Below are 26,481 nucleotides of genomic sequence, written 5' to 3' on the forward strand. Positions count from 1 at the left end.
TGGGAAGAGATACCATGACCAAAGCAATTCTTATAAAGCATATTTAATTGGGGGTAGTTTACAGGTTGTGAGGTTCAGTCTGTTATCATCATTGCAGGAAGCACAGCAATGGCAGACCTGAAAGTTCTGTATCTTCATCCAAAGGAAGCCAGAAACAGACTGATTCTAGGAAGCTAGGAGGAGGGTCTCCAAGCCCACCCTCACAATGACACTCTTCTTCCAACAAGAGCACACCTCCTCATAGTACCACTCCCTGGGTCACCACCACCCTAACCATTAAAAAAGAAAACTTGCAACTGAGTACAGTGTCTCACACCTTTAGCCCCAGCACTTGGGAAAAGAGACAAGAGGATTTCTGTGAATTCCAGGTCAGCCTGGTCTATGTCACAAGTTTCAGGACAAGCCCAGGCTTTATAGAAAGACATAATCTCAAAAAAGAATGAAAAAGAAAACTTGTATATTTTTGTATTATTTTAAGTATTTTTTTTTCTTTTCCTTTTTGAGACGGATAGCATGTATTTTAGATTGACCTCAGGTTTGCAATGTAGCTAAGACTAGTCTTGAACTTCTCTGATCCTCCTGCATCCACTTCCCAAGTGCGGAGTCACAATTATAGACCTACACCACCACATCCATTTTATACCATGCTGAAGATCTAACCCAGGGTTGATGCTGATGCTATTAACTGCTCACCAGTCTCCCTAATTCCTGTTTGTTGTTATTTGTCTGTCTGTTTTTCCCTAATGATTGAAGACCTACTGTTGAAAAGACACATGTGAATTGAAATATCACATCCTAGATCTGATTATATAGTGCTCGGTACCTTTGTTTAAATCCTTGAAAGAAAGAACGCTGTGGGAAATTCTTTTTTATTTACAAAGCCAATTTTATGAAAATCAGAACTATCTTCCTTCCCACTTAGGAATAGAAATGCTAGGGAAATTGTCTGTGTTCCATGAAAAACTCTTTGTCCCAAAAGTTAGGCTATTGACAATAGGATCTTTCTGAGTTGTTCCTCAACTTGTGAACTGTTAGATCTAATAGTTTCTAATATACATAAGCCACACCCCCTGACACACAGTCAGGATGGCAGTGCCCTGAAACATCTGGAAATGGCATAGGAGCAAGTAAGGTACAGGAGCTGATTCACGACCTCCTTTAAACTCTAATCACAGCTTTGTGTGACTCCTGTATCAATGCCCCTGTCTCCCTTAACTTATCTAAGCCACAGGATTCACTCCTGACTCACTTTGAAACCATCCTCAAGAGCACAATGGTCATATTGCCTTTCACTAGACTTTGAAAAATCAACAGAAATCAATTGAATTTTCACTGTGCTGAAGCAAATGACCTTCCACCCTCTGGATAAATATTTGCAAGTCCTGCTTCATTGCTGCAAGCCCAGAGAGTCCTCATTCATTGTTCAAAAGCTTCTCAATAGAAAGATTGTGATTCCATGAAGATCTTTCTCATTATCTTCCTTGCTGTGCAGTTGGAATAAATTGAATGCATTGCCTCATCTCTGTATTTATGTTTTTTTTTTTGTGTTTTTTAAGATTTATTTAGTTGTTTAATATAAGTACACTGTACGCTGTCGTTGTCTTAAGACACACCAGAAGAGAGCATTGAATTCCATGACAGATAGTTGTGAGCCACCATGTGTTTGCTGGGCCCTCTCCTCTGGAAGAGCAGTCAGTTCTCTTAACCACTGAGCCATCTCTCCAGTCCTATTTATTTTATTTTATTTTATTTTATTTTATTTTATTTTAAGGCAAAAGGTCTTTCAGGGTCTGTCATGATGCTGTGTACCTGCTGTCCTCTCAGCCCTTGGTAGGTTTGAGGGTTTGAGACCAGCCTGAGAAAGTTAGCAAGATCCTGTCTCAGAAAGAAAACACTGCAAATGAGCATAGGCCTGAATTATTTAACCGACTGATCGAGTGAACAGGATCTCTCGGTGTAGCCCTGGCTGGCCTGGAACTCACAGGGATGGAGTTCCTGCCTCTGGAACTGCCTGTCGCCAGGGTTCTGGGGTTAAAGGTGTATGCCACCCCTACAGATCTGAATTTAAAAGACCTCACACAAGAAGGTCTGATAAGGTCTTCCACAAAATATACACAAAAAAAAAATTTTGCCAGGCTAGGTGTAAATAATACCAGCACTCAGGAAGCAGAGGCAGGCAGATCTCTGAGTTTAAAGCCAGCCTGGTTTACAGAGTTCCAGGACAGCCAGGGATCTGTTACACACAGAAACCCTGTCTCCAGAGAACAAAAAAGAAAATAACAAAAAAAAAAAAAAAAACAAAAAACCAAAAAAAAAATCTTGCATGAGGGCAGAGGCAGGTGAATATTTGTAAGCTGGAGGCCAGCCTGTTCTACATAGCAAGACCCTAACTCAAAAGAAAAGTGATACAAATGAACACAGACCTGGATTAATTAATATAATTTAACGAATATATTTCTTTATATTTATATTTATTTATTTAGCAAGTTCCAGGACAGCCATGGCAGGGACCAGAAAGCTGGTTCATCAGCTAAAAGGTACTTGCTACCAAGCCTGACAATTTCAGTTGAGTTCATTTCCCAGGATCCACATGGTAAAAGGAGAGAACCAACTCTAACAAGGTGTCTAACACTGTACGTATGTGTTATGATAAATAACAAAAGGTGGCTTAAACTTATATTCCTCACTAGTGCCAGCTCCCACGGGCAGTATAGCACTGTGAGGATCTCTAAGTTGGCCACTCCAGGTCGCCTCTAAGAACTCAGGCTCCGTTCACTCCACCGGCCCTGTTGTCCCAGGTGGATACGACCGCCCCAGCGTTCTCCTTTCCTCCACCATCCGACACAAACATGACTCACAACCATTAACTTGTCAAACAGGTTTATATGTTAAATTCTCAATCCACAAATCCTCTACACAATAAGCTTACAAACAGTGGACAAAGATACAAACTGCCCATCCAGAAAAGGTAAATTAGACCCATAGAAACCCTTAGAAATGATCAAGACAATCTCATCAAGCTAGAGATGCACCGAGAGGTGCATACACATCTGCTTCCATCTCTTTCTCTGTCAATTTCTGCCTACTGCCTCCTCTAATGCTCCTCCAGCCTCTTTTCCCACCTACCTCTCCACTATCCAATCATATATTGTCTTTATCATAAACCTACACATATATACTAACACATAGACCAAGACACAAAGACACACACAAACATTAATGTAAAAACAAAGAAACAAAAAACCTCAACCGTGTAAAATTTGGTTCATTAGCACAAAAGAGAGAAGACATATCTAGAGAAGCTTTTTTTTTTTTTTTTAAGCTAATTTGGTTTTAGTTGAAATGCCACCTATTGGGAAGGCTGAGGATAGCAGATCTCTGTGAGTCTGAGGCTAGTCAGTTACACATCGTGAGTTCCAGAACAGTCAGAGCTAAACAGAGAAAACCTGTCTATAAATAAATAAATATTTTTAATGCCTTGCTCTCTAGATTGTAAATATTACAGCTGACTTTATGCTTTTATAGAGATAACTTTCTTAAATGGCCTTTGGTCTCCATATGCACATACACACAAAAGGTTTACTGTTTTATTGACATAACAAGCTCCTAATTCAGGCCTGAGCTAATATCATGACCCCCTCTCAAAAACAAACTTTTAAAAATGAGAGCTAAGCACTCAGTGTCCTGCCTCAATAGTCCCAGATTCCCAGATACTCTGGGGCTGAGGCAGGAGGACTGTCTGAGTCTAGGAATTTGAGGCTAGTCTGGGCAACATAACAAGTCTACCTCAACAACGGCAGAAGCAGAAGCACCAACAGCCATGCATCAACCCTGGGATCATGCTAAATTAAATAAGCTAGACACAAAGGAAAAGTGCCCCATTATCCTGCTAATATAAAGTTCATGGAGTGGTCAAATTTATAAACATAAAATAGAAGAATAGTTGCCGGGGGCTGGAAGGATTAGGGGTGGGCAGGAATTACTCACTGAATAGAGTGTCAGTTCAGGCTGATAAAAAGTTTGGGTGTAGATAATAGAAAGTGTTGGTGTTTACCATCTGGGTTTTTACTGAGATTTTATTGCGTCTGTAAATCAAATTCCATAGAAAATTGACTATTTGGTTGTGTTATCATTGTTGGGGAGTTGTTTTGATTTCGGTTTGAATTGGTTTGTTTGGGGTGTTGGTTTGTTTGTTTGTTTGTTTTGAAGTAGGTTCTCCTTTATCCCAGACTGGCCTCCAACTCACTGTCCAACACCAACCTCAGTTTATAGAGCTGGGGATCAAACCCAGCGCCTAGTGAGACAAGGCAAGCACTCTATCCACAAAATTCCATCGCTAGTGCCTGTCATCGCAGAAAAAAATCATAATGCATAGGGTTTAATCCATGTAACTAAACTATTTCCACTCATATAGATCTGTTGTTAAAACAAGTCTCACTTAGCTCAGGCTGGCCATGTATCTGAGGATGGGCTTCAGCTCCTGATTCTCCTGCCTCCAGCAACCAAGCACAGGGATTACAGGAACTCACCACATCTAGCTTGTTACTTCATTAATGTCTTTGTATTAGAGTTTTGTGGTTTCCCTCAAGGAGAAAATACTTAAGTACTTCTCATTTTATTTTTTTATTTAAGATTCATCTATAAGAGAGGGTAATATTAGAGAAATTATAATAAGCTAATGCAAACAGAATTTTTGTCTTCATTTCACACATACATGTGTATGGTGTGCATGTGCATGTGTGTATGTGTGTATGTATGTGTGTGTGTATGTATGTGTGCATGTATGTGTGTTTGTGTGTGTATGCATGTATGTGTGTATGTGTGTGTATGTGTGTATGTATGTGTATATGTATGTATATGTGTATGTATGTGTATATGTATGTGTGTATGTATGTATGTGTGTTTGTGTGTGTGTTTGTGTGTGTATGTGTGTGTATGTGTGTGTGCCAGAGACTGACACAGCTGTCTTCATTTTTCACTAGCCTTAGCTAGCCAGCTTGTTTCAGTGGTTTCCCCTAATCTCTACCTCTCATGCACTGGAACTTCAGGAGGCTACCATACCCCCTGGCATTATGTGAGTTCTAGGAGCCCAAACTCTGGTCCTCAATCTTGCTGCCTGCATGACAGGCAGTTAGCTACTGAGCCAACTCCCCAGACCAATTTTTTTTTGAAAATTTTATTTTAGTCTAAGACAAAAGTCTTGTGTAACCCAAGCTTGCTTCAAACTCACTAGGAAGCAGAAAATGGCCTTGGTTGTCTTTTTTTTTTTTTTAAGATTTTTTAAAAAATATATTTTTATATGTATATAAGTGCTTTATCTGCATATATGCCTACATGCCAGAAGAGGGCACTGGAAGCCATTACAGATGGTTGTGAGCTACCACGGATGTGCTTGTTGGGAACTGAACTCAGGACCTCTGAAAGAGAAGTCGCTGCTCTTAACTGCTGAGCCTTTTCTCCAGTCCCAGGCTTTGAACTGCTGATCTTCCTGCTTCCACTACTTAAGTGCTGAGAATACAAGCATACACGACCATTCAGTTTATACAGAGCTAAGCATTGAACCCAGGGCTTCAAGCAAGCGAAGCAAGAACTGAGCTACGTCCCCAGCCCTGGTACTATCTATTTTAAAATGTAGCCTAATAATTCACTTTGTGTGCATGGTATGTTTGTGTCCAGGAACATATATAGGAGCACTCACAATCATGCCTTCTCAGCAGGGGACTCAGGAAGAAGGATATCCTGCTCTGTTTCTCTATTTCTTTGAGACTGGGCTTCTCACTAAACCTGAATCCATCGGGGCTGGGTGGGACCGGGAGGGGCGGTGCTGGGCTGGGTGGTGCTGGGCGGTGTTGGGCTGGGCTAGGCGGCCAACTGAAGCTCTGTTTCTGCCTCTAATGACATCTGTGTAGAAATAGAAATGTTCTTTCCTTTCGGGCCTCTAGAGTTTGAGTATCTAGTCTCTGAAGAGAACAACAGGTTGTGCACACTTTCTAGAATGGAGTACTTCTCCGGATCCTGATGGCGTCAGAGAAGCTGCCACCCCTGATGCCCTTCCGGTCATGGGAGTCAACAGGGCAGTCTCCTCCTCATTCTCTAGACCCTGGATGATGAACATTGTCATGATTTACTGCTGGTATACAAGAAAGTAACTGGCTTTTCTAGATTACCTTTCCTTTATAGCCTTAACACAGTTGTTCAATTGTACCAGGACTTACAGCTGATTCCGTTTGGTATTGTTTGTATAAACAATCATGATTACTCATGAACTTACAACTTTGTTTCTTCTCTCCTAGTGTGTGCGTTTTGTTTATTTTTCTTGGGTAGTTGGATTACCTAGAGATTCTACTGTGGTACTGAATCAAGTGAGGAAGATAGAGTATTAGGGAAGCCCTAATATCAGTCACCAGGACCCACACACGCACGCTCACACACACAAACACACACACACACACACACACACACACACACACATCGATGAGAATCCACATCTTTGCCTCCTCCTGCCTTGGTAGGAAAGCATCTAATTCCTCATTAAGAAACTTTAAGCTCACTAAGACACACACATACACACTTTGTTTAATCTTTAATTATATTTATGTTTATTTTTTTCTTATTTTATGTGAGTGTATCCTTTGCCTGTATGTATATAAATACTACACGTATGCCCGGAGGCTTTGGAGGTCAGAGAAGGGCATCGGATTCCCTCAATTAGAATTATAGATGGTTGTGGTCTGCCATAGGAGTGCTGGGAATCAAACTCAAGTTCTCTACAAGAGCAAAAAGAAGGAAAATGAAACCAGAGATCACCATCTCAACACAATTTGATAGCAATCCTGAGTATTTTCTTATGTTTTTCTGTTGGTTACTGTCCGTTTCATTCCTGATTCATTCAATTACACTGGTTAGTTCAGCTCTTCATCTTCAAGCACAGCCCACTACTAACTACTCCGTTCTACCTTAAACATTTCAATGTCTCTGTATATTCTTCAAACCCGTTAATGATCCCTGCGGAGCACACTGGCCATGGTTGCACAGGGGCTACTTGGGGAAAAACCCTTTCTTAGAAGAGAAAAACTGCTGTATTCATTAACTCACTGCAGCCACTTACCCAAAACCAGCACCAGAGCCAGACACAATGACACGTGCCTTTCATCTAGCACTCAGGCAGATTGCTGTGAGTTCCTGGCCAGCTTGGTCTATGTAGTGAGTTCCAGGACACCCCGAGCTAAATAGTGAGACCCTGTCTCCAAAACAAAACAAAACAAAAACAAATCTGCACACAGTCAAGCCAGTCAATATTCCAGAAAGACAGGGGCCAGTTTTCTTTAAGGGTGTGGCCCTTCCTTGGTTAACCAGAGTACACGGGCAATACAAACTGGAAACAATATACCATCATGGTCTATATAGTTCTAGTTCTAGGACAGCAGCTTGTCGCAAAAAAAAAAAAAAAAAAAAAAAAAGCTGGGAAAAGATAAGGTCGGAGTGTGGGGTGGGAGGAGTTAGGGGGAGGAATGTGGAATGAATATGCTCAAAATACCTCTTTATGCATATGTGAATTCTTTTAAAAAGATAACAGAATGTATTTCAAAAGAGGAAAAACAGTTGAGTCATGATTAACTTCAAGACTTATTGGACCAAAAAATACAAGAAAAGTGTAGGTTCATGTTGTGCTGGAAAACTACTTCCTGTAAGTACTGCTGCACTAAGACACAATTAAACCATTAGGACTTACAATCTTATTCACACCTTTGTTTTGAGAGATGGACCCTCAAGCCTTAAACACGCTAGGCTACCACTGAGCTACATCTGCAGCCCAACCTCTCGTCTTTTGTTGTTGTTGTTTTGTTTCATTTATTTTTGCTCCAGTTTGGTTTGGTTTTCTTAATGCAGGGTCTCATCTTGTTATGTCAGCCTGACTAGCCAGAACTCGCTATGTAAACCAGTCTGACCTCTAACTGAGATCTGCCTGCCTCTGCTTTCCAGGCCCTGTGATCATCAAGAGGGGGTTTACGATTGAACAAAGACTGCACAGAATTTCACTGTGTCTTTTGTTGACTTACGTGATGTGTTTTAATAGAAACACACAGGCTATCACAGAAACAACAGAGACCCATCTAAATCCAACCAAACTTTGGTCAGAGAGATTTTCCAGAGGATGTAGCTGGGTTTTAAAACAGACATGAGCTAAGAGGAGTACCATAGCGAACGGCGAGGGAGCTCACAGGGAAAACCCCTAGGCTACACTGGATGCAGACACACGTGATGCCAAAGAGAAGTGTGCTGCATGAAGTCTCAACTGATGGCAAAGGAAGCCAGACCAAGTCAGAAGCCGAGCCCAGGGAGAACAGAACTTCAATGCTACATCTGAGTATCGCTTACTGAACTCTTCCCCTTTCACATAAAACTAATGTTTATTCACTGGGCAGGCTGAGGTTGAACAGATGACAAATTCTAGGTTAGCCTGGACTAACAACAAAACCCTGTCTCAAAAAACAAAAAAGCCAAACCAGCCAATGGTGTGTGTGTTCATAATCCCAGCACCCATGAGGCTGAGGCAGGAAGAGTCTAGAAGTTCTAGCCCAGCCTGCACTGTAGACTAAGAACCTGTCTCAGGGCTGGAGAGAGACAGCTCAGTGGTTAAGAGCACCGACTGCTCTTCCAGAAGTCCTGAGTTCAATTCTCAGCAACCACATAGTGGCTTACAACCATCTGTAATGAGATCTGATGCCCTCTTCTGGTGTGTCTGAAGACAGCTACAGTGTACTCATAAATAAAATAAATAAATCTTTAAAAAAAAGAAAGAAAGAAAGAAAAAAGCCTGTCTCAGAATATTTTTTAAATTTAGGTTTATTAATCGTTTACTGTGTGTTAATCTCTGGTCTAAGTGCCTCACCTGAGGTAACTCTACCCTCATACTAATATATAAATATATTCTTATTATGCTTCCTGGGCTTTTGTTTTCTTTTGTTGTTGTTTTGGAGACTGGGTCTCACTGTGTAGCTCTGGCTGGCCTGTCATCACTGTGTAGACCACCCACCTCTGCCTTCCAAATGCTGGATTAAAGATTTACACCATCACACACCCAGTGCACGCTGCTCCTTATGTGACAGGAAACCCTAGTGCGAACTTGAGTCCTGGGTCAGACAGAGCTTTGTGGTGAGACTTTGTCTTAAAAAAGAAGAAAGTTTAGGAACTTTGCTGAGCCCGATGTTGCAGGTCTGAGGCAGGGGAATTGCCACAAGTTCAAGGCCAGTTTGTACTACATATTAAGTTTGTGGGTATCAGAAGGAAGCCCTGCTTCAAAATAAAATTAAAAAGAGAATTGAAGATATAACCCAGTGGTAGGGCATTTTCTTAACATCCATAAGACCTAGGTTTGATCTCTAGTGCTGCCAAAGAAATTAAATTCATAGGCCCCAACAAGTCCTCAACTCAAATTGTCTCCCACATCCAGTGTCATGTAGCCCAAGGCTGACTTGAAGTACAACCTTCTTCTGTTCTTCTTGATTCTACCTCCAAGTGCTCTGATCACAAAGCACCTGGCTACTTGGTTTGGTTTTGGGGTCTTTGAAATGGAGCCTTGCTCTCTAGCCATTGTGGCTTCAATTAAGTAATGTAAGCCATCCTTAAACTCAGCAATCCTCCTGTTTCAGCCTCCCACATATGGGTATTGTAGTCATGAGCCTCCGTGACCAACTAAATTTTCTTGAAGTAGATTATTAAGATTATTCTTATGCGTGTATGGTTTTGGGTGAAGTGTAATGTCCTGCTTTTAAATATTTACTTCTGGCTACGGACCTGTACATAAAACTGACTTTCCCAAAATGGGAGATGATAAAATTACCACTCAAACTCTAACAATAGAAAAATAGATCCCTTATTCAATAAAGTTCAAACCATTCAGAAAAACTCTTGGGCCATGTGAAAGACTACACAGAAAACACCATTCTCGGGCACGGTTTCCATGCATTTATTTAACACACTCAAATTAGTGTCCGGGATGCATTTTCGCTGGTCGGATCTTCCTCATCCCAAGAAGACGACACCACATGTTGTTGACGGCAACGAGGCCACCTCCCTCCAATTGCGTGGCTCTCATGACCCATCCTAAGTCTCCCCGGTCCAGGCTAATCATTGACAGGGCTTTACAATCACAGGCTTTTACTAGAGCGCTGATAAAGACAGTCCAGCAGTCAGTGGCAAATGAAGACAGGCTGTGCAGCAGGGTCTCCAGGGAATGAATGGATTTTTCCTCAGCTCTGATGAAAGAAACACACGCTCTAGGAAAACAATGTCCAACGGGGCACTGCAAAGATCGGCCGTGCTGTCTGCGTTTGTCCTGCTGCGAGCTGTTACCGGCTTCTCTGGAGACGGGAAAGCAATATGGGATAAAAAGCAATACGTGAGTCCGGTAAGCCCAAGTCAGCTGTTCCTCCATGACACTTTCCCTAAAAACTTTTCCTGGGGCGTTGGGACTGGAGCATTTCAAGTGGAAGGGAGTTGGAAGACGGATGGAAGAGGACCCTCGATCTGGGACCGTTACGTCGACTCACACCTGAGCGGTGTCCACGGCACAGACAGATCCACTGACAGTTACGTCTTTCTGGAAAAGGACTTGTTGGCTCTGGATTTTTTAGGAGTTTCTTTTTATCAGTTCTCAATCTCCTGGCCACGGTTGTTCCCCAATGGAACAGTAGCAGCCGTGAATGCAAAAGGTCTCCATTACTACAACAGACTTCTGGACTCGCTGGTGCTCAGGAATATCGAACCCATCGTTACCTTATACCATTGGGATTTGCCTTTGGCGCTACAGGAAGAATATGGGGGCTGGAAAAATGCAACTATGATAGATCTCTTCAATGACTATGCCACATACTGCTTCCAGACCTTTGGGGACCGTGTCAAATACTGGATTACAATTCACAACCCTTACCTTGTTGCTTGGCATGGATTTGGCACAGGTATGCATGCGCCAGGAGAGAAGGGAAATTTAACAGCTGTCTACACTGTGGGACACAACTTGATCAAGGTACTGTACAGCTGGCTTCTCACAAGAGCTTCAAAACAGGGGATTGGGTTAAAGAGAAACATTCTTTTAAGGGGCAGTTTACCAGAAATCAACAGCACTAAGTTCACACTGATTTACAAAGTCTGTCCTCCAATTTCATAGTCAGATGGGTCTTATCCAACCTTGGTACTAATATATTGATTCAGTTCCCCTCACAGCCGCGCTTAAGGCCACTTTAAAAATACTCGGTTATGTAGCTTAGTGTGAGAATGGGAGTCTAGTTTTATTCGGTGGGAAAGCAGCGCTTTACAGAGACTGTTTTTCTGACAGTAACACCCAATGGAAGAATAATGTTGATGCCCAATCCTTCTACTGTGGATTTGTTGTTCCTGTGCTTGGTGGTACTTAGACATAGTCAGGGGAATTGTTGGTAGCTCACCTGTGCATATTAAATACAGAAAATGATAGATTTACAGCTCAGAGTTGGCATTACATAGGTCCCATATCAAAACAGGTGGGATAACGTGTGTTGGGAGCTAAATGAAACCAACAATATAAAACCTGAGGCCCTCCTGGGGGAGAGGTATTTAAAATAGGGAATTTCAGAAGCCAGTGTTTAGGCTGGAAAGCTCCATGTATTCAAACTATACTAAAAGTGCATGAAAAATGACAGTTCCCAGCATTGCAGCCCAGGTGAGGGGAAGCGCTCTGTGTGGAACTCGGTTGACCCTTACGACAGCCGTGAAATAGGCCCCTGTCTCCATGATTCTCACCTTAAGATCGGAAGCTCAGTGAGGTCAAACTCGGTCATGTTCAGAGTACAATTCAGCTGCTGTGAATATAATATTTACGATAGGTAGTGTTACCAAAAGCTCTTTATTTTAACCATTTTTATTAAAGGGTAATCTAGGGAGGGACCCAGCCTCACAGGAGACTGACATTTGGAAACAGAGTTAATTTCTTGAATAAATAGTTCACTTGAGAAGAATAACTGACTTGAAATGCTTGTTACATTTTTAAGGTAAAAGGAAAGGGTTATCAATAACATTTTATAATGTGTGAGGGGAAACAATCTATTCTAAGGAATCAAAATTTCAAATATGTAGGAACAGAAAGTGTCCAGGAACATAAGACTGCTCCAGCTAACCCTCCTTTTCCTTCGGATTCTGGATTCATGTAAATATAGACCTCATATATTTAGTCTGATGAATTCAGTCACATCTTCCCTTAGCAGGAAATAAATTGCATTATGATCTCAAGCTCTTTTGTTCCATCCAAAATAGCTGTAAAAATGTTTTGTTCTCCTGTTTTCCCTTTTCCTCTACCTCATCTACTGGACTTGTTTCCAGAATTCACATTTATGTATGACTGCATGTGTGTGTGTGTGAGTGGGTGCTTGTGAGCCTGTTCAAACGCACAGACACACACACCAGTCCTGTGCACGTGCCATGGTATGCTTTCGGAGGTCAGAGGACATCTTGCTGGAGTCGGTTCCTCCCTCCCGCCACGTGGGACCTGGGGAACAAACTCAGGTTGTCAGGCCTGATGACAAGTGGCTTAGTCTACTGAGCCATCTCCGAGGATTTTATTTGTAAATAATCATGTTGCCCCACGTTATTTCTCCGTTGTCCTTACAATTTCTAAATCTAGAAAAATGGCCTAAGGAGTCCCCTGAAATCACCAAAACAGTGAAATCCGCAGCAAAACCCAGTGACCTATCGCACCAGAGAGAAGTCTGGCAGTGCTTTGGTAGCCTGAAGTGAACTTCTTCCCCACAGGGCTTCTTCCCTCAGCCCCTCGTTTAACAAAAAAGAAAGAGAGAGAAAGTATTGATTTGATATTTTATGCTGCAACAAAGTATTTTTCTTTCTCCCCCTGTGGCACGGAGAAGCAGTCTTTAGATTAGTTTTCACTGCAATAACATGTATTAAGCTAACACTAGCTTAGCTGTGAGGAGCGTAGGATTCTTTAGACTCTACTTCTCAGAGGTTTTTGGAAACCGCATGGCCAATAGTCCTAGTTCTAGAATGATCTTAAAAGTTTGTTTCAATTTGAAATGTCCTAGTTTAGAGGGAACCCGAATCGCCCAGCTCCATACTTGGAAAGTAAGCTTTTGTTTGCTTGTTTGTTTTTGTTTTTAAGATGAAGCCTCACACAGCCCTGACTGCCCTTGACTTTGTTGTGTAACTGGCCATGGCCTCCAAATTGTTACCCTTCCGCTCCCACCTCGGAACAGTCTAGACGACCATCGCTGGTTTATGTAGGTGTTAGAGAGAAAATCTAGTGCTATGAACACACTGGGCAAACCAACTACCAACATCCCCAACACTAACTCGTATGAAACTATGTTACTGAAGATACTTTGAGATTCCTTAAAGTAAGTCTATACCTCTGGCATGAATTTCCCATAATTCCACCTACCAATGGATGTTCTGTTCTGAGTTTTTGATAGTATTTGGAACAGAATAAGGTGGATTTTTGGTCTGGCATTTTTAAGCATCTTATCAACTTAACTCATATGCAATTTTCACAATAGCCTTAGGATAGCGATTATCATGCCTGAATAACAATACTATTTGAAACATGCACTGGATTGCTTTCCTTGCATGAAATACTTTGATGGCTTTCTGAGCTTTCTGAGCTACCCAGCCCTTCCAAACCCCCTTTCGAGCCCGTCTCCCAACCCAATATCAGATCACCCTCTGGAAGCACACACTAGTCACGGATTGTTGTTAACACCCAGGTTTACCTTGCTAGTCCTCCTCACCCAGCCCTTTTAGCATGTTCTATCCAGACAGAAGGCCTTTCAAAGCCCTGCTTTTCCCATCTAACACTGTGACAAACTTGCTTTAGACAGTCACCACCTCATAGGTAACTGTCCCTTCTGTGGGCTCACTGAAGTTATACCAGTCTATTCTTTCTTTAAAGGCATTTTGCCTGCATGCCTGAGGGAGCTGGAGTCTCAGACAGTCGTGAGCTGCCCCGTGGGTGCTGGGAACTGAACCCAGGTCCTTTGGAAGAGCAGTCAGTGCTCTTTTTTCTTTTAAACGGGATCTCCTAACTTATTTACATTTCAAGTGTTATCCTATTTCCTGGTTTTCCCTCCAGAAACCCCCTATCCCATCCCCTCTCCCCCTACTTCTATGAGGATGTTCCCCCACCCACCCACGCATGCCTCCCTGGCATTCCTACACTGTGGCATCAAGCCTTCACAGAACCAAGGGCATCTCCTCCCCTTGATGCCTGGCAAGGCCATCCTCAGCTACACATGCATCTGGAGCCATGGGTCCCTCCATGTGTGTACTCTTTGGTTGGTTTAGTCCCTGGGAGCTCTGTGGGGTCTGATTGGTTGATATTGTTGTTCTTCCCATGAGGTTGCAAACCCCTTCAGCTCCTTCAGTCTTTTCTCTTAACTCCTCCATTGGGGTCCCTGTGCTCAGTCCAGTTGTTGGTTGTATTTATTTGTCAGACTCTGGCAGAGCCTCGCAGCCAATGCTCTTAATCACTGAGTTATCTCTCCAGCCCCTGATTCCTTTCTTTCTCTTCAGTTAGACTAGGAGTTCCTAGGACTTTTGTTGCCATTGCTATTGCTTGTGTTTGCTTCTTTTGCTTTGTGTTTTTAAATTCTATTTATTTGTGCTGAGGCCCAGGTTCAGTGGAGCTTGGAGGGTGACTTTTGGTAGTCATTCTCTCTTTCTCTTATGTGGGTCTCAGGGATGGAGCTCAGTTCCTCGGGCTTAAAGGAAAGTACTTCTCCCTGCTGAGCCATCTCTCCTGCCCTGTCTGCTTGCTCTTTCCTCTTATGTTTCCAGCATCTAACGCAGAACATTTGGCACATGTTAGAGTATATATGTCTGTTAAATGAATACTTTAGGCTTCTAACTTAATCTTTTTTAAAAAGATTTATTTATTTTTGTTTTTATATGCATTGGTGGTTTGCCTGCATGTGTGTCTGTGAAGGTCCCAGACCCCCTGGAATTAGAGCTACAGAGCTATGAGTTGCCTTGTGGGTGCTGGGAATTGAACCCAGGGTCACTGAAAGAGCAGCCAGTGCTCTTAAAATGTTGAGTCATCCCCCAGCCTCTCTAACTTAATCTTTGTAATCAAAGAGCCAATGTCAAATTCAATCTTCCTGTTTTGTTGTATTGTTGCTAATTCTTGAGATATTGCTGATATTAATCTGGTGGTATATTAGTCAGGATGCTGCTGGTTGCGAGTGACAAATCGAATTCAAGCAATTTTGCTTTAAGCAAAAAAAGAGCAATTTCCTGGCTGACTGTGTAGAGATAATGTCAACAGGTAGGACACCCTCAGAGGACCCTTTCCTCCTCTCTCAGGTCTGTTCCTTCTTATGGGTTGGCATTTATAGAATAAAGATTTTACCTGGGCTAGGTGGCTGAATCCTAACAGTTCTTTGTGAATTTGAAGCCAGCCTGGTCTGTGTGGAGTTCCAGGCCAGCCAGAGCAACAGTGAAGCCCTGACTCAAAATTAAATGAATACATTTTAAAAGAAGAAAGAAAGAGGTTTTTTATGTTTGGTTTTTAAAGTTCAATAGTCATATGGGTGTGGCAATATTAATCCTGGCACTCAGGAGGCGGAGGCAGGGAGAATGTGAGTTCAAAGCCAGCTTGGGTTACATAGTAAGAACCTATCTCAAAATAAATGTGTAGGACTACCAAAATGGTTCAACTGGTAAGGCAACCGATGCCAAGCCTGATGACCTGGTGAAAGGAGAGAACCTCCACATAAGGTCTGTGGCATGTATCCCCTGACACACACAAACTATACATAGACACACATGTCCACAACATAAATACAATGTAATTTTCAAAATAAGTAACATTTCATAGCTAATTGGTCTACACAGGTGGTGTCCTTTCTCGGATCCTCAAACCCCAAGAGTTCACACCGAGTAGTGAAGGCAATAATGGCATTTGTTTTTCATTAAGTCAACAAGTACAAATAATCATCTGAGTGTGTAAACTTTTTCCTTAAAGTGGACCGTCTTGGATAGACAGCCTCAGGGGTTAGGGTGCGAGCCTTAGCAAGTAGTCATTCCTTCGGTTCACCCCACAAAGCGTTGCTGTCCTCTGTGTTAGCTGTGACCATTTTGTGGCTCTGCAATGTTATCTTTCATAGACATACACTGTTGACACAGTGAGAGGATTTCTCAAGCCTAGAGCTATTGACATTCGGGGCTGGGTAACTCTCTGTTCAGATGGACTATCCTGAGCACTCTACGGTGTCCAGCAACTCTGGGGCCTCCGCCAGCTACAAATCACCCAGCCTAATTCCTCAGCCTGAACCCAGCCCTGCTTCAGGCCTGTGACAACCCAAAGTGTCTCCAGACATCGCCAAATATATCACAACACTCAAGAGTCTTTCCCTTTACCCCGCTTCTCAAAACCCAGTGACTTCTGACAAGTGGTCAGATGAGACATGGCCAGGATGCAGGAGATGTGTAGAGATGACAACATTGCCTCCCAGATGTTCTCACAGGATCTGTAAGGCTCATGTACAACCTCAAAGTTAACTTGTGTGCGAGTCTATTTTCAGAGAAGACACAATACTTTACAAAAGGATTTTAAGAGGGGGCTGGGCATGGTGGTGCACACCTTTGATCCCAGCACTCAGGAGACACAGGCACAAGGAAGTGAGTTTAAGGCCAGCCTGGTCTACAAAGCAAGTATAGGACCTCCAAAGCTACACTGAGAACACCCTGTCTCAAAAACAGAAAAGAGAAAGGAAGGAAGGAAGAAACAAACAAGCAAAAGGGAAAGGGGTGCTGGAGGGGTGGCTCAGTGGTTGAGAGCACTCTTGCAAAGGACCTGAATTCCGTTTCTAGCACCCAAGCTGCGTGATTCACAATTATTCAACACACAGCCTTAATTTCTGCATTTGAGAGGCTGAGTTACATGGTTCTTTGTGAGTTTGAAACCAGCCTGGTATACTTAGCAAGACACAGGACAGCTAGGGCTACATAGAGAGAGACTTTGTCTTTAAAAAAAAAAAAGGATTTTTGTTTGTTGGGGGTGGGGCTGCTCACGTGCTGGGACTCAAGTGTGAAGGTCAAAAGACTACTGGGGGAATCAGTTTTAGATCAAACTCACTTCAGCAGGCTTTGCAACAAGCCCCTTTACACACTGAGCCATCTTGCTGACCCTAAATTTATTGTAAATGAACTTTACACCACAGTCATCAAGAACACAGTTTTCTATAAAATGTAACCTGTGTCAACACTTTTTTTTTTTTTTTTTTTTTTTTGTATGCCACACACAAACGCTGACAAGCTTTCTGAAATTCCTCAGGGACCAAGAGATTGCTTCACACCATGAAAGAGGCACTTAGGGCGTTAGAGAACAGAATGTTGGGAAATGCTACTGTGGGTCAGGACCTTACTGGCTGGTTCCTGAGCTTGAAATAAGCCTGTGTTTCTTCCCCATTTTTCCATCTCCTTGAGGACTGACTTTTTTGCAGTATTTCTTTGCATTATTAGTTGGAGAAACTTACATAATGGACATATGTTAGGTATGTGACAAAGAATTAAATAGATTGTTTTGAATGGTTTTTCTTTTTTAAAATATAAACATTTTGTTATATTTACTTTTGTTTATTTGTTTCTTTATGGGAATTTAGACAGGGTCTCACTATGTAGTTCTGGCTGTCCTGGAACTAACTCACTATGTTAACCAGGCTAGCCTTGAAACCACAGAGATCCACCTGCCTCTGTTCCCCAGTGCTTGGATCAAATGCCAGCACCACAATGGCCAGCTGTTAGATTTCTATATATGTGTGTAATGGGATATGCCTGTAATACCAGCACTGGGAAGCGCAGGCAGAGGGGCCAAGAGGTCAAGATTACCAATTGTATAGCTATCCTGAGCTACATGAGACCCTATCTCAAAAAGCCAAATGAATAAAAAAAAATTTAAATTAAAAAAAATTAAAAGGACAAGAACAAAAACCAGCCAGGTGATGGTGGTGCAAGGGTTTAATCCCGGCACTCAGGAGGCAGAAGCAGGCGGTCTCTGTGAGTTCGAGGCCAGCCTGGTCTACAGAGTGAGTTCCAGCACAGCCAGGGCTACACAGATAAACCCTCTCCAAAAAACTAAGAACAAACAAATAAACAAAGCAAAGCTCCTCCCACTGCTCTGGCAGTGATAGCTAACAACTTCCTCTAGCTCCGGCGACTCCCACGCCTCCTCAGGGCTTCCTCAGGCAGCCACGTACACGGGGCGAGCCCACACACAGCAGAACACACATAAGCTTTACAATGATTAGGTGAACAAGGCTCTGGGTTTGATCCTTAGCCTTTAAAACAAAACTTTTTTTTTTTTTTTTTTTTTTAAATCCTGGGTTGTGAAAACGAGTAGTGAGCGTTCTTCATTCTGTCGTTTATAGTTTTCATTAGCGAAGGTAAAACTAAAACAAGAAATGAATATTCAAAAATAACGCGGGGCTGCCAAGCCTGACATCCCCCCCACACCCCTGTGTGGATGGAGAGAACCAACTCCCACACATAGTCTTCTGCCATTTATGGTGGCAAATGCTATCCCCATACACAAAACAAATCTTAACGAGATAGTTGAAACTTAAAAAGAAAAGAATAAACAATAGAAATAGCTGGGATAGTTTTATAAGAATAAACATGCTTATAATCTCAGCCCTTGGGAAGCTGAGGAGGTTCCATGGTTGAAGGCCAGCCTAGAGACATGTTAAGTCCACCGTCTCGAAAAGAAAATGAAAAACGTAACTGTCCCTATATAGTTTGTTTTTCTTAAAAGTGATGAAATTCTTAAGCAAAAGTTTGTGTTAATACCACAAAAACAACTGGGAAAGCCCTCCTGCCATGGTTTATCATCTTCTTTTGCCCAGACTCGACCGAACCTCCTGTCTGGAATATCAAGAAGGCTCCGGGGATTCGAGATGCACGGAATTAGATTAGATATCACCTCTAAGTCTCTCCCAACCAAGTCCCCACCAACATCTTCAAAAATATAGTGTTCAAGTGAAGGCAGAGGACCATTTGGGATGTAGTCTTGACTGTCCTGGAACTCACAGAGATCCACCTGCCTCTAGCTCCTGTGTGCTGGGATTAAATGCGTGGGCCACCACTGTCTGACTGTGTGTTGGTAACCACTAAGCTAATTTTGCAGCCTCGACAGGTATTTTCTGAGATCTCATTCTTCAAGCATAGTAAAACTTTCAAAAGCTTCTCTAGGAAAATGATAAGGTATCAATACAACCAAAATTCAATTTTGCTGCAAATAGACCTAAAAGCCCTGTTTTTAGTTACTCCATGACTAACATCTTTAATATTCATTTATTTATTTATTTAATCTTATGTATATGGGTATTTTCCCTACATATGTACCATGGAACGGAAATCACAAACCATTGTGAGCCACCATGTGGGCGCCAGCAATCACGAACAGACAGCGCTCTTAACCACAGAGCTAGCTCCTTGCTAGTCCTAACATTTTATTTTGAGACAGGTTCTCTCAGTCAGTGGGTGCTCAACCTGTGGGTTGAAACCCCTTTGGGGTCAAACAACTCTTTCAAAATTGGAAAACAGATACTTACATTACAATTTGTAACAGTAGCAATATTACATTTATGAAGTAGCAACAAAAAAGATTTACGGTTGGGGGTCATCACAGCATGAGGAACTGTATTAAAGGGTCTCAGCATTAGGAAGGCTGAGAAACACTGCTCTATTCTCCTGGCTGTCCTAGAACTCCTTCTGTAGACCAGGATGGCTTCAAACTCACAGAGGTCCACCTGCCTCTACCTCCTGAGTGCTGGGATTAAAAGGTTAGCCCTAACAGATTTTAAAATGGAGTTTCTCATTTGTCTTAATAATGTTAATTTGCTCAAAACTTTAGTATCCTGTTGAAGGGATACTAGACTACTACATGTGCCCTTGTGAATATAATTCACTTAACCCCCTAATGCATAGGTCTTACATTATAATCATAGTACCAGGGGCTGAAGAGATGGCTCAGGGGAAAGAACACTGCTGTGTAAGCCCAGGAATCTGAGTTTGCATCCCAGCACCCAGGTAAAATGCCAGGAAGGCTGTGCTATGCCTGTAACCTCAGCTCTGTAGGGGGTGAAGACGGGAAGTCTACTGGGGCTTACCTTCAGGTTCAGTGAGAGACTCTGTCTCATAAGGCACAATAGAATACTCCATGCCTTGCTCTGGTCTCTGTGCGGGCACATGTGCACAGGCACCTGTATCCATGTGTGAAATCACTGCAGGCACATACAGCACACTCATGAGCATACATATACAATAGTAATAGTAACAGTAGCAAAGATTTCATTCAACCACTGAGCACTGGCAATCTTAGCAATTGCCGAACATCGCCTAGAACATTCTAAGGTACCAGTCAACTGTGAATGGATCACAGGGACACTTCAAGTAATCCTTGAGCGATCCGATGGTATCATCTGAAAATGTTTGGGGAGAACCCGGCCAGGCTGCTTACCTGGTTTATATAGTGACTTCCAGGTCAGCAATAGTGAATTCCAGGTCAGCCAAGGCTACATAGCTAGACTCTGTCTCTAAAAGCTAAAGCGGAGGGGGTTGGGCAGAGAAAGGAATGTCATGGCGGTACTGCCTGCCTCCTATCTTAACCAGAGATTGTGGCCTAAATCTTAGAGTCCCACGTTGACTGTTATCTGACCCACTTTCATATTAATGCAGCATGAATCAAAGCCTCCTCTTCTTGCTTTACGTTGAACGTCAGCATGTTATCATTGGGCATAAAACTCTCTCCACACAATAAAATCCAGAATAATTGAGCTTAACATTTACACTCATTATATGTATATTTTTTTTCTTTTGAGATTTGTAAAAGTTTGGGGAATCTGAAGGAACATAAAACAGCCCAGTTCTCTAACAAAAACTGTTTCTAATGTCTCTTGGCTTTTAAAAAATCATGTTTAACTTAAAAAATAGGGGCTTGCTAACCCAAGCTGGCCTCCGATAGAGTCAGCCTGCTGGGATTACACATGTGTGCCACTAAGCCTGGCTCTCTGGACTTTTTTTAAATTTTTAAAAAATTTTATTTATTTATTAGTTTATATCCCAAAACGCTGTCTTCCCTTCCAGCGCCACCCTCCCAGAGTCCCTCCCCTGCATGATCTTTCCCCTTCTTCTGAGAGAGTGGGCCCTCCTACCTGGGCATATCAAATCTCTTTGGGGTTAGGTGCAATCTCTCGCACAGTAGCCAGACAAGGCAGCCCTACGGTCCAACCTGAGTGTGCACTTTGGTTGGTAGCTGCCAAGAGTCCTCTCTGGACTTTTTTTCTTCTTTTTAAATTAATTAATTAATTTATTTATTATATATTAGTACACTATAGCTATCTTCAGACACACCAGAAGAGGGCATCAGATCTCATTACAGATGGTTGTGAGCCACCATGTGATTGCTGGGATTTGAACTCAGAACCTCTGGAAGAGCAGTCAGTGCTCTTAACCACTGAGCCATCTCTCCAGCCCTGGATTTTTTTTTCAAATTATAAACATAATATATTTTATTGTTGAACCAAACTGCACTGAAACACATTGAGTTAAGTTAACTTGATCACTCTCCAAAAGACTTTGTAAATTTTTTAAGGTTTATTTATTTATTATATATAAGTACACTGTAGCTGTCTTCAGACACACCAGAACAGGGCATCTGATCTCATTATAGATGGTTGTGAGCCGCCATGTGGTTTCTGGTATTTGAACTCAGGACTTTTGGAAGAGCAATCAGTGCTCTTAACCATTGAGCCATCCCTCCAGCCTGGTTTTAGTAAATTTAATTTGTTAGTTTTATTTCATTCTATTTTTTGAGACAAGGTCTCACACTACTGTAGACTAGGTTGGTCTCAAACTTATTGAGAACTCTGCTTCCAGAGTGCTAGGGTTAAAGATGTATACCACCACAACTGACTTCACTCATTCATTCATACATTTATACATTCATTCATTCATTCATTCATCTGTCTAGCTATCTACCTAGCCATATGTTTGTTTATTTGTGTCTTAATTAGTGTTTTATTGCTGTGAAGAATCACCAAGTCCAAGGCAACTTTTATAAAGGAACACATTTAATTGGGACTTGCTTACAGTTTCAGAGGTTCAGTTCATTATCATCATGGTGGGAAGCATGGCAGCGTCTAGACAGACATGGTGCTCTAGAAGGAGCTGACTATTCTACATTTTGACCCAAAGGTAGCACCAGAAGGAAACTATCTCTTCCGCACTGGGCAGAGCTTGAGCATAAGGCCTCAAAGCCAAACCCCACAGAGACCAACTTTCTCCAACAAGGCCACACCCACTCCAACAAGGCCACACCCCCTAACCGTGGGCCAAGCGCATCCGAACCACCAGCAGTTTGTCTATTTTTAAATTTAAGGTACGTCTCCCGTTCCCCAGACTATTTTCTTGGAACCCATTATGCAACCAACACTGACCTTGAACTTCAATCCCCTAGTTTCCCAGGGTTGGGGTTACGGGTGTGGGCCGCCATACTGGGTTTTGTAGAATTAGAGATCAATCCCAGGACTTTGTACAAGCAAGACAAGCACTCTAGCCACTGAGCAAATCTCCAGCCCTCCGTTCTCAGTTTGATTCGGTTCTTCAGAACACACTGGGAAGGAGGGAGTGTAGACATTCTATGCTCCTTATTTCTGAGAGCTGTCCTGAAGGCAAGGCCTGCGCTGTTCACCTTTTCCCCAAATGTCTATGATGGTGCCTTACATTTTAAAAATAAATATTTGTTGCCAGGCATGATGGTGCATGCCATTAGTTCCAAAACCGAGAGGCATAGGAAAGTGGATCCCTGTGAGTTCAAGGCCAGCCTGGTCTATACAGGGAGCTTGGGGACAGTCGGGGATACTTAGTAAAACCCTGTCTCAAAGAAAAATGCAAATTTGCTTTTGCTGATGTATGTACACGTTCAAGGGAAAACAAAGCAGAAGGCAATCCTACGGGTTCTCTGTGTGATTGGTCCTGAGGAGGGGCCCGACTGGAAAAGCAGGATGAAGGCCAAAGTTCTGACTCTCCGATGGCTTTTCTTGCTATGTTTACTAGAGGCTCTCTCTGGGTGAGCCATAGTCGTATGTACCCCTTGCGTTTTCACAGCCTGTTTAATCACCTTCCAGTCTCAGAGACAAAGGTACACTTCAAAGGCTCTTAACTAAATCTACATGATTGGGAATGACAGTGAACTAGACAGGAAGGACCTCTGTCTGGTCCTAGCCTTATCACTGAGACTTGGGCAAGTCACTTACCTTTTTAAGTTTCAGCATCATAATGGAAAAAAAAAATTTAAAACTGGTTATGGGACCACATACCTTTAATCTCAGCACTTGGGAGGCAGACACAAGCAAATCTCTGTGAGTTCCAGGCCAGCCAAAGCTATATATAAAGAGATACTTTCTCAACAAAACAAAACAAAAATTTAATTAGATAAAATATTCTTTAAAGTTAAGCAACAGCCAAGATCTGAAGCAAGACAGCCTAGGCATGATCCACTCCGTGGATGAGACAGAGTACTTACTTTCTCCACCCCGTTTTCCTGCCTTTTAAAACACGGATGACAGTGCCTGCTTGGTAGGACTTAAGTGAGTTTAAATGGGAGGGCGGGGGAGGGATGATAGTGGTTAAAGCACTTGCTACGGAAGCATATGGATTGGGGGGACTAGAGTTCTGATCTCCAGGACCCAAGTAAAGACAGAAACAAGGTATTATCAAAGCAAGCTGGCCAGCAAGTCGTATCTGCGACCTCTGACACACACACAGACAGAGCTGTGCTCTCACACACGAGCACTGAATGGATGAATGAATGAATGAGTGCATGAATGAATGAGAAAGCATGCACGAATGAAGCACCTAGAACATTATGTGGTCCTAGTATTTATATGATTATGTTCCCCTGTTCTTAACATCATCACTCTTCTATGTGATGGTGAAAGTCGGTTGCCCCTAGGAACATAAGTGCACTTTTCCTTGTTTGGGGTGGTGCTGTCCTAAGCACTGATGGTAGTGTAAAGATCACCATCTTCTGGGGGAAGAATCAGTGCAGAGTGCCCTGAGGGATTCGTGTCGCCTCTACCACCACTCAGGAAAATGTCCAATGCCAGCATTACTGGTTCTAGGAAGAGGCACAGGGGTTTCCCCATCGGCACATGCTGTGCTAGGCACGTGGACAAACACGTGGCTTCCCAATCTGGGGTGGAGGATTTGCCAACAGGTCCTTTATGTGCTTTCTAGAGAGTTCTGAATTCCAGAAACATATAGATGCAAAATAGGAAAAAGACTGTCTGCCCAGGACGAGGTAACAGCTGGGTGTGACCATAAATGCACACACCTGTAATCACAGCATGAAGTGGGGGATTGGGAGGGAGGTTAGGAAATTATTTCCAGCTTGTTCTTTCCTGGTTTGTTTGTTTTGACAGTCTCATTCAGCACAGCCTGGCCTGGAACTCACTCTGTAGCCAAGGTTGATACTAAATTTCAGATCCTGCAGACGCTTCCTCCTCCTCCGGGATTCTAGGGTTGTCAGCACACCAGTGTATGCCTGCGGAGGGCTGAATTGAGGGTTTCTCACATTCTAAGAAAAGCCCTCAACCAACTGTGGGCCATCCACAGCGTCTGTCTGCTTCAAGGCAGTTCTTGGGGTGTTTAGTTCCAGTTCATTATCAGGAGGGAAACCACTGGGCAAGGCCAGAAGCCTCCGAAACAGCAAAAACAAACATCTCTTTCCTTCAAAATGAGGGTCTTTTTGCCAACAGGAGGATGTGAGGGACATGCTCATATCATGTTAAGGGTAATTTCTCTGCAAACAGAGCTGCCAAGGTTTGGCAGCAGTGATCAAAGAATGTTCATATCAGTGGGCAAAATGTGTGGCAAGTGATTTAGGAATATTCAAAGCCATTGTTCTTTTATTTCTTTCCTTCTTTTTTTTCTTTCTTTCTATCTTTTTTCTTTCTTTTCTTTTCTTTTTTTGGAAGTATATGATTCTATCTTTGCCTCTTAGCAGTGAGCTAAGAGCATATACTTTAAAGGGCTTTTCTTTTTTTTTTTTTTTTTTTCTTTTCTTTTTTAATTCACGTCACACTGAGGCCCAACCAAGCAGTCCAGGTAGAGGAAGGGGATCTAATGGCAGGTAACAGAGTCAGACACAGCCTCTACTCCAATTGTTAGGGGACCTACATGGAGACCAAGGTGCACATCTGCTACAAATGTGGGGGGGTGGTAGGGGTGTTCAAAGCAACTCTTAGAAACATGTTACCCAGGGCTCAGTGGGTAAAGGCACTTGCTACTAAGCCTGATGACCTGAGTTCAATCCTCAGGACCCAAATGGTGGGAGGGGAGAATGGACTGTTGCAGGCTGTCCTCTGGTCCTTGTGCTTCTGCATGCACACACTCAGGACCTGTGTGTGCACACACACACACACACTGACACACACTCAGGACCTGCACACACACACTCAGGACCTGCACACACACACACACACTCAGGCACACACACACACTCAGGCACACACACACTCAGGCACACACACACACACACACTCAGGCACACACTCACACACTCAGGGACACACTCACACACTCAGGGACACACTCACACACACACACTCAGGGCCTGCACACACATACATATTCAGGCACAGGCCCTGCACACACACACAAATAAATATCTTTTTTTCATTTTACTTTCTATGTGTCCGATATTTTGCCTGCATGAATATCTATATTCATGGATACCCCATGGCTATCTGGTGCCAAAAGATCAGCTTCCCTAAACTGAGGTTGTAGATATCTATAAATGTATGTAGATGTATATGAGTGCTAGGGAAAAAGTCTAAGTCCTTTAGAAGAACAGGCAGTGGGTGTGCTTAACCTCTAAGCCATTTCTCTGGTTCCAATAAATGTGCCTTGGGGGGGGGGGGGTGTTCACATAAGGTTTCTCTGTATAGCCCTGGTTGTCCTGGAGTTTGCTCTGTAGACCAGACTGAGACCTACCTGTTCCTGCCTCCTGAGTGCTAGAACTAAGGTATGCACCACCACTGCCCAGCTGCATGGAACTTTTTAAAATTAAAAATTGTCAACTTAATTTGTCCCTGTTACTGACAGAAACGAATTCAAATAAATTAAAAACTATCTGCCCAAAACCAGTAACTACAGCCTTACTTATGACAGGTAAAAAACAAAACAACCAAGCAAACAAAAACCCCAAAGCAAAACAAGCTGACTTCTACCAACATACGGTGCTGACCGAGGAAGCCAGATGTCGTCAAATTAGTGTTAGGACAGTTATCAAGGCTACACCATGGGAGCTGGAGAGATGGTTCAGTGGTGAGTTCAATTCCCAGCAACCACACAGTGGCTCATGACCATAGATAATGGGATCCGATGTCCCCTTCTGGTGTGTCTGAGGGCAGCGACAGTGTGCTCACATACATTAAA

At 42.7% G+C, this 26,481-nt stretch overlaps 1 protein-coding gene across 1 annotated transcript in view; it reads left to right on the forward strand.

Moving 5' to 3' along the window:
* Positions 1 to 10,203: 10,203 nt before the first annotated feature.
* Positions 10,204 to 26,481, forward strand: part of KLB (klotho beta) — a gene marked incomplete at its 5' end in the record, with an annotated part of 32,746 nt that continues 16,468 nt past the window's right edge. The window contains 2 exon segments of the mRNA XM_080909634.1: positions 10,204 to 10,248; positions 10,250 to 11,029. Coding sequence (XP_080765760.1) covers positions 10,204 to 10,248; positions 10,250 to 11,029 — 825 coding nt within the window.

This window comes from Micromys minutus (genome assembly GCF_963924665.1).
Source record: "Micromys minutus genome assembly, chromosome: 1".
Lineage (NCBI taxonomy): Eukaryota > Metazoa > Chordata > Mammalia > Rodentia > Muridae > Micromys > Micromys minutus.